At 41.1% G+C, this 8,756-nt stretch overlaps 2 protein-coding genes across 2 annotated transcripts; one reads left to right on the forward strand and one right to left on the reverse strand.

Moving 5' to 3' along the window:
• Window positions 1-221: 221 nt before the first annotated feature.
• Window positions 222-2,429, reverse strand: LOC111985122 (glucan endo-1,3-beta-glucosidase 8). Its single transcript, XM_024016776.2, has 2 exons — window positions 1,975-2,429; window positions 222-1,720 (listed from the first exon to the last, which is right to left on the reverse strand). The coding sequence occupies exons 1-2, from the start codon at window positions 2,301-2,303 to the stop codon at window positions 622-624; spliced, it is 1,428 nt and encodes a 475-aa protein (XP_023872544.1). The 5' UTR covers window positions 2,304-2,429; the 3' UTR covers window positions 222-621.
• Window positions 2,430-5,966: 3,537 nt separating this feature from the next.
• On the forward strand, window positions 5,967-7,762 carry LOC136062265 (uncharacterized). Its single transcript, XM_065761117.1, has 5 exons — window positions 5,967-6,308; window positions 6,495-6,757; window positions 6,884-7,424; window positions 7,481-7,539; window positions 7,597-7,762. Exons 1-5 carry the CDS (start codon window positions 5,967-5,969, stop codon window positions 7,760-7,762), a joined length of 1,371 nt encoding a protein of 456 aa, XP_065617189.1.
• The last annotated feature ends 994 nt before the right edge of the window (window positions 7,763-8,756 follow it).

Consider the following 8,756-nt stretch of genomic DNA (forward strand, 5'->3'; position numbering starts at 1 on the left):
CGTTGTGTTATTCATTGTGAAAAATGTTATATTTCTAGTATTATCCTTTTGAAATTGACTGCCCTTTTGATGGAAGTTTTGAAAGAGTGATTTCATGAAACATTTAAGCAGGTTATTGTAATTTACCTAACTTTCCATGCTCTTAAGATAATTTCTTTTATAAGTAAGCAGTAATTTAATTTAATGGAATAAACGCCAAAACCACATCAGATGTACATCTGATACCACACTCCTTACAAATTGAAAACTTCTATGCTAATCAATATACACATCCACAGACTCAATGCTCTAACTCAAACAGATACGAAACAAAAGAATGATGAGTACTTAATAATTTGAGTTTACATCCAGGACAGAAATTGAAATCTCCCAAGAGCTGTTAATCCTGTTACATATATAGATGGTGTCTAGCTTGAGAATGAAGTTCCCCCATTCCAATATGTAATCATAAAGCTCTTACTCAACAAGTAATGGGTTCAAAATTTTGAGGGAATGCAATTTCAGCTGTATCATTATAGAGACATATAAACTAAACCTAACAATTGTTCCAAAGAAAAAAGCATACAAAAACCAAAGGTTATAATGTTGCATTGATGATCTCCTAATTTCATGACTCGCATCTCAAACCAATGTGAACAAGCTCAACAACAATCCAGCAATAATAGTTGCTCCATATGCCAAGCTCAGCCTCTCTCCAGCACTTAATATCTGTACAGGAAATAGGCAACTTCCTTTGGAAGCATTTTGCTTAACAATCTCAGCTTGCCCATTGAATTTGCATGCCTCAACACTTTGGTCTTGCATTTGGTAGTACATGTTAAAAGCATAAGACACGTTCCCATGGGCGTCCAAATTGTTGCATGTAGAGCCATAACCCAAGCTGCTGCAATCAGAGTTAGAACAAGCATAATCAATTTCAGGAACTACTTCGGTTATGTTCTTAGTATCCTGTATAAGCACACACCATTGAGAATCCATGTATTGGACCCCTTTTGCACCTACTGGCATCTTGTCATTATCTTTGCCACTGAAATCAATTGGAAACTTGGGCTGCCCATCATAGCGGAAAATCCCCCAGTGGCGCTCAAAGTCCCCAGGATCAATGCTCTTCATGTCCTCATCAAGAAGGCCAAAAAGGTAAGCTTCCATTTGGCCTGGCCTAAGTGGGGTTCCCTTTTTGTTAGCCATTCTCTTAAGGAACCCATCATAGAACCTTTTAGCCAATTTTGGGGTGGCATTTATGTTACCATCAGTAGGCCATCCAACTTCTCCTACCATGATTTTCAAGTCCCCAAAACCATTCTTTCTTAGTGCCCAAACAAGTGTATCAAAATTGGCATCAAACACATTCGTATATTGGATATTCTTGTCTTGAATTGGGCTGCCACCATCAAAGAAAGCAAAATCCATGGGGAAACTTGAGCTCTGATAAAGACTAAGGAAGGGATATATGTTAACCAAAAAGGGGGCATCATTTTCGTCGAGGAATTTTACTATTTGGAGCATAACATCACGAACATCCTTGCGAAAGTTACCATCTGATGGTTTGTTTGATGCGGCCTCATAGACATCAGCATTAAGGGGTATTGTGGCTTTGATTTTGCCGCGATAGCCAGCCTCATTCAGAGCCTTTTGAATGTTTTGTAATGCTGGGAATGTAGTCTTTAGATGAGTACCATTGTAACTCTTCAAGAATGGCTCGTTTCCAACACCAACATACCTGTAAAAGAACAAGAAATGTTTAATATATTCAATAAGTATAAAAAAAAATTACTGTACATTTTTTTTTTTACAGATACAGTAAGATTAATTTGAAATCAACCGTATATTTCATGATAATTGTTATTTACCGCCAGGATAAAACATATTATAACATCATGCATTAATTGTGTGAGAACAAATAAAAACCATATAGAAATCTTCAATAAAAGTAAAAAAAGTATCATTCTTTGAGAGCAATATATATATTTTAACCTGATATCAACATCTTTAACTTGTTTGGTGACATTTTCTTTGACCCAATCTTTGGCTTTATCGTAGTGATTAGCGAAGTCTTTCAGCCGGTTATTAGGGATACCAACCATGACCTCTATTCCCGACCCGGCGAAAGCACTGACCGTCCAACCATCTGCATCGAAAAGCTTCGCTTGTTTGATCCCATTGTCCTTTAACATGCCAACCACAATGCTAGGGTTCAAAGGGTGCGATGACTGGGAACCCCAATTGACACCTATACCTTGTACAAGGTTGGCTGAGACCAACATTGCACAAAAAGTCCATGCAATGAACATGGCTGGTGCCATGTTAGTCACTTTTGGAATATTATTGATGGCAATATGGCTCTGGGGATGCTATAGCTATTGCATGCATGCGCAACAGGGGGGCTTGGCTTATGGAATTGGGGAAGAGGAATTGGTTCTTGGGGTCAAAAGACTATAAAAAGATTGGATGGCAATGATAAAGTCTAGAGAGAAAAATGTGAGTTTTCTTAGGCCTTTGGGTGGTGTTAATTAGGCCTTTCTAACTTCCATTAAAAACAAGTTCAGGATGTTAGTTAGACCAGATTTCTAATTTTAGCCAAGAGTACGTAGAACTAACAAATTACAAAAGCAAATTATAGGAGTTGGGTCATTTTTAAATGCACTCCCTCTTTTACATCAAATTTAAGTTATTAAAGGGTAAAATTTAGGTATAATTTCTTAAATACAAGACATTAGTGATAGTGTAAGGAAAATGGAAAATGCTCCAAGTCTTATGTCATCCAAACGGGCTGTCCATGACGAAAGAATGGAGGATGGGACGAGGAAAATATGCCTAATAACCCCGTCCCTCCTATGCTCGTCCATCATATGAACATCGTCCGTCCTTAGTAATGGACGGGCGGGGTCCCTAATATGAACGTCGTCCGTCCTTAGTAATTGATGGACGAGGTTATTGGGCCCTAAGCGTATTGGGCTTTTTGATAATTCAAGTCTTCACCAAAGAATCCATCAGGGACGGGTTGTATCGTTACGAACCAACCCCTTTGTCAACTGTTATGGAGCACATGTCCTAACGAAGTAACTTCCATGGCGGTTATGGAAGTTATCTTCGAATATTCTGAATTCCTCAACAATAGGAGCGGTTATTAAACAAGTAATTGCTCCGTGAATGATATATAAGCACTCCAGGTAAGGCATTCAAACATTTTATATAACTTTCAATAACACTTCCTTCTGACAGTGAATTACAAATCCACTAACTTTATCATCGGAGGATTCTTGACCGGCCTCCACCGGTCTCCTCTGATCTTGTGTTTATTTTCTTTTAGGACATAGCCTTAAGATCATCAACGCCTGAGATTTTCAGCCTACTAATTTCTAAGGATCTATCAGTTGGTGCCGTTTGTGGGAACTTGAAATTTCTTGTGCTCAGATTTTAGTCTTGAGTTCTGTAATTTCTTTCTCCGACAAAGGGCTGAAATGGTTCGGACAAGATCAATGGCTATTAATCTAGGTCTTCAAGAGAGTAGAGATGCTTCCAGTAACCCTTAACATGATCGTCAATCTGCACCTGCCATGCAACCATCTTCTGTCCAACATGTGCAATCCATGGCTGCTGCCATGGCGAAGTTAACTCGCCAGAACCAGGAATTGAGAAAGGAGATTAATCTCAGAAGACAACGGCATGAAGTTTATGGAAAGGAGCATGGTCAAAGCCAGGGTGATGGAAGAAACACGGAGCCAGAGAGCCAATTAAGAGATACTGCACCAAGGAGAGTGCCACACTTGGAGAGGGAAATGGATCAGATGAGGAAGGTTATGGATGAGATGAGGGAGAACATGAGGAGAACTAACCCCGTGGAAGACTTAAGTTCACCGAACAGATTCCCCCTTTACGCCTTCTATCAATGGCCACCCTTTGCCTCCGAAGTTCAAGATGCCTTCCTTGGATTCGTATGATGGAACATGTGACTCGTTTAATCACATTGCTACTTTTAAGACTATGATGCATCTTCAAGGGGTCCCTGATGAAATTATGTGTAGAGCCTTCCCTACCACCCGTAAAGGTCCGGCATGAGTCTAGTTCAGCAAAATACCCCCGAACTCGGTAAGTTCTTTCAAAGAATTGAGCAAATTGTTTGTTAATAACTTCATTGGGGGACAAAGACACAAGCATTCCTCGTCTAGCTTGTTAAGCATAGAGCAAGGAGAGAATGAAAGCTTGCAGTCCTTCATCACTCGCTTCAATAGGGAAGCTCTCAACGTGGACGAGGTGGATGATAAATTACTGTTGGCGGCCTTCCACAACGAAGTTAATTCTGACTTATTTATACATAAACTCTATGAAAAAAAGCCTTAGTCCATAGCTGAACTTGTCCATTCAGCCCAAAATTTTATGAATGCAAAGGATACGATCATAGCTAAGAAGAGGAAGAAAGCAGAGAAAACGGAAGCAAACCCTGCTCGTCATGCTGAGCAAGGTCCTCGTCCAAAGAAGGGACAGACGAAGGAAAGGAAAGACTGAGACAATAAGAAGCCTGGCTCTTCAGCACGAAATTAACAATACACCCCTTTAAACATACCATTTGAGCAGGTTCTCATGCAAATCAAAGATAACCCTTCTTTGAAATGGCCGGAGAAAATGAAAGGAGATCCCAACAAGCGTAATAGGAACAAGTATTGTCACTTCAAAAAGATCATAGGCATGACACGGACGAATGTTTTGATCTAAAGCAACAGATTGAGAATCTCATAAGGCAAAGGAAGTTAAGAAACTTCATTGGACGAGACCACAAAGATGAGAAACTGAAAGGGAAGGTAGAAGAATTATCACGACCACCGCTAGGAGAAATAAAAGTTATCATTGGGGGAAGTTCAATAGGCCAGTCATCCAAGTCAAAAAAGGCATACCTGAAGGTAGTGCAGAGCGTCAAACTTTCTGGATGATTACCAAAGGAAAGGTCCACAGACAAGCAGGCGATCACTTTCACGGACGAGGACACCGAGAGAATTCACCATCCTTACGATGATGCTATTGTAATCACCTTGCTCATTGCTGACTACACAACTAGGAGAGTGCTGGTAGACAATGGAAGCTCGGCAGACATTCTATATTATCCAGCTTTTCAGCAAATGAGGGTTGGACGAGACCAGCTTCGTCCAGTTCAGTCACTACTAGTAGGTTTCAGAGGAATGAAGGTACAGCTTGTAGGCACTGTTACGTTGCCAGTAGTGGTGGGGGCATATCGACAACAGTTAGCCACGGATGTGAATTTTCTGGTGGTAAATTGCTCGTCCTCTTATAATACTATAATTGGAAGGCCGACTTTAAATAGGTGGAAGGCAGTCACTTCTACCTACCACCTGTCAGTCAAGTTCCCCACGGAGCATGGGGTAGGGCAAGTTCAGGGAGACCAATTAGCAGCAAGAGAGTGTTATCTAGCCATGTTAGCCATGGACGAGCAAATCCAAGCCATGAATATTGAAGAAAGAGGTGTGGCAGAACCCACTGAAGCATTGAAAGATATTTCCTTAGATGAAAATAACCCTAGGAGGTGTACTAGGGTTGGAGTAGACCTAGAAGAGAGAATTAAGAAGGACCTCGTCTGGTTTTTAAAGAAAAATATTGATGTATTTGCTTGGAGTCGTGAGGACATGCTGGGTATAGATCCTAGTGTCATTACCCACTGTTTGAATGTATGTCCTTCCTCCAAGCCAGTGCGACAAAAGAAGAAGGTGTTCACCCCTAAGAGAGATAATGCTATCAAAGACGAAGTCCAAAAGTTGATTGTGGCGAAGTTCATTCGAGAAGTGTACTATCTGGATTGGTTGGCCAATGTAGTAATGGTCAAGAAGGCGAATGGCAAATAGAGAATATGTGTTGATTTCACCAATCTAAACAAGGCTTACCCCAAGGATAGCTACCCGCTGCCATGCATTGACCAGTTGGTAGATTCAACTGCAGGCCACAAGTTGCTTAGCTTCATGGATGCTTTCTCAGGATACAATCAGATAAAGATGAACAAGGCAGACCAAGAAAAGACATCCTTTGTCACTAGTCAAGACTTGTTCTGTTATAAGGTGATGTCCTTCGGTTTAAAGAAGGCGGGGGCAGCATATCAGAGATTAGTTAACCATATGTTTCATCCACAAATCGAGCAGAATGTGGAAGTTTATGTAGATGATATGCTGGTGAAGAGTTATGACGAAGAAAAGCACCTAGATGACCTGCAGGAGACATTTGACACACTGAGGCAGTATCACATGAAGTTGAACCCCAACAAATGCGCTTTCAGAGTATCGTCCAGGAAATTCCTTGGATTCATGGTTTCCCATAGAAGGATTGAAGCGAATCCTGATAAAATTCAAGCAATACTAAATATGGAGCCTCCGCGAAATATTAAAAAAGTTCAATCCCTCACTAGACGAGTCGCTACCCTTAACGTGTTTGTCTCTAAAGTTACTGACAAATGTTTGCCATTTTTTAAAGTTCTTAAAAAATCATTTGAATAGACCAACGAGTGTCGGAAAGCTTTCGAAGATTTGAAGACATATCTCACTAAAGCTCCTTTACTAAGTCCGTCCATCCTGGGAGAAGAATTGTACTTGTATTTGGCAATCACCCCGCATGCAGTGAGTTCAGCGTTGGTGAGTGAAGAAGACAAAGTGCAGAAGCCTGTGTACTATACAAGTAAAGCACTAAGGGGAGCAGAAGAAGGATATCCATTAATGGAGAAATTGGCCTTTGCATTGATAACATCTTCTAGGAAACTAAGGCATTACTTCCAAGCACCTGTCATCAATGTCATGACGGATTATTCCCTCAAGAAAGCAATGAACAAGCTGGAGGCTGCAAGACGACTAATCTAATGGGCTGTCGAGCTTAGTGAGTTTGATATCAGATATCAACCAAGACTCACCATAAAAGCTCAAGCTCTAGCAGACTTCATTGCGGAGTTTACCCCAAATTATGATGATTTAGATGAAGTGGAGAATGGAAAAAAGTGGGTTATCCATGTGGATGGTTCGTCTACACAGTATGCAGGAGGAATAGGTGTAGTCCTACAGTCTCCAGAAGGAGATAAATTGAAATACAAGGTTCGGCTGCAGTACCAAACGACAAATAATGAAGTTGAGTATGAAGCCCTCCTCAAAGGGCTGGAATTGGCTAAGTCTGTGGAGGCAAAGTCAATACTCGTTCTGGGAGATTCTCAGTTGATTATGGGCCAAGTAAATGGGATGTATGAGGCTAAGGAAGACCGAATGAAAAAGTACCTTCATAGGGTAATACACCTTATGAAAAAATTTGAAGAAGCTGACTTTGTCCAAATCCCAAGGGAGGAGAACATGGAAGCTGATATCTTAGCGAAAGAAGCCTCAACGAACGAAGCCATGGAAGAGTTTGACAAAATTCAATACATAACAAGTATAGATATCCCAGAAGTACAACGGTAGAAAGCAGAGGAAACTGGATGACCCCGATTGTATCATATTTGAAGGATGGACAGCTCACAAAAGGGAAAGATGAGGCTAGAAAGCTGAGGGTGAGATCAGCCAGGTATGTTCTTATGAACGAAATACTATACAAAAGAGGCTTTTCTCAACCTTATCTTAGGTGTTTAGCTCCAGACAAGGCAAACTGCGTATTGAGAGAAGTTCATGAAGGAGCATGTGGCAACCATTCAGGAGCCCGGTCACTCGTCTACAAGGTCGTCCATGCAGGATACTACTGGCCAAACATGCAAACTGATGCTAAGGCATATGTCAAAGCCTGCGATTAGTGTCAATGATTTAGTAATGTCCCTAGACAACCATCGGAGTACTTCATCTCGATGACGGCCCCATGGCCCTTTGCACAATGGGGGCTAGACATCTTGGGTCCTTTTCCATTGGGCACAAGGCAAATGAAGTTTCTAATAGTTGGCATCGATTATTTCACCAAGTGGGTGGAAGCAGAGCCCTTAGCTAATATCACACAACAGAATGTCAAGAATTTCGTATGGAAGAACATTGTGTACAGGTTTGGGATGCCAAGAGTATTAGTATCCGATAATGGACGACAATTTGATAATGCACTCTTTAAAGACTTCTGTGAACATTTTGGAATTCAAAATCACTACTCCTCACCCGCCCACCCACTAGCGAACGGTCAGGTTGAAGTTACAAACTGATCCTTGTTGAAGATCATCAAGACTCGGCTTGAGAGGGCAAAGGGAGTATAGCCTGACGAGCTACTAGGTGTTCTATGGGCATACCGGACGACGGTGAGAACCCCTACGGGGGAAACTCTTTTCAAGCTAGCTTACGAAACTGAAGCAATTATACCTGCAAAAGTGCATATGGCCAACCACAGAGTAATGACGTATCGGGATAAGGATAATGAGGAGCAACTCCGTTTGAGCCTTGATCTAATAAATGAGGTAAGGACAAATGCAGAGCAAAGGACAGCGAAATACAAGAACCTCATGACTAGGCAATATGATGCAATGGTAAAACCGAGGCATTTCAACATAGGAGATCTCGTCCTGAGAAGGGTTTCCTTGGCGACTAAGAATCCGACTCATGGGAAACTAGGTCCTAATTAGGAAGGTCCCTACAGAGTTGTTAATTGTAAAAGACAAGGATCCTACTACTTGGAGACCCTAGACGAGAGGAAATTGAAGTATCCTTGGAATGTTGAACACCTGAGTATTTGTATCCGATAACGGATGACAATTTGATAATGTACTCTTTAAAAACTTCTGTGAACACTTTGGAATTCAAAATTACTACTTC

This window comes from Quercus suber, unplaced genomic scaffold (assembly GCF_002906115.3).
Source record: "Quercus suber isolate HL8 unplaced genomic scaffold, Cork oak 2.0 scaffold_18, whole genome shotgun sequence".
Taxonomy (NCBI): Eukaryota; Viridiplantae; Streptophyta; class Magnoliopsida; order Fagales; family Fagaceae; genus Quercus; species Quercus suber.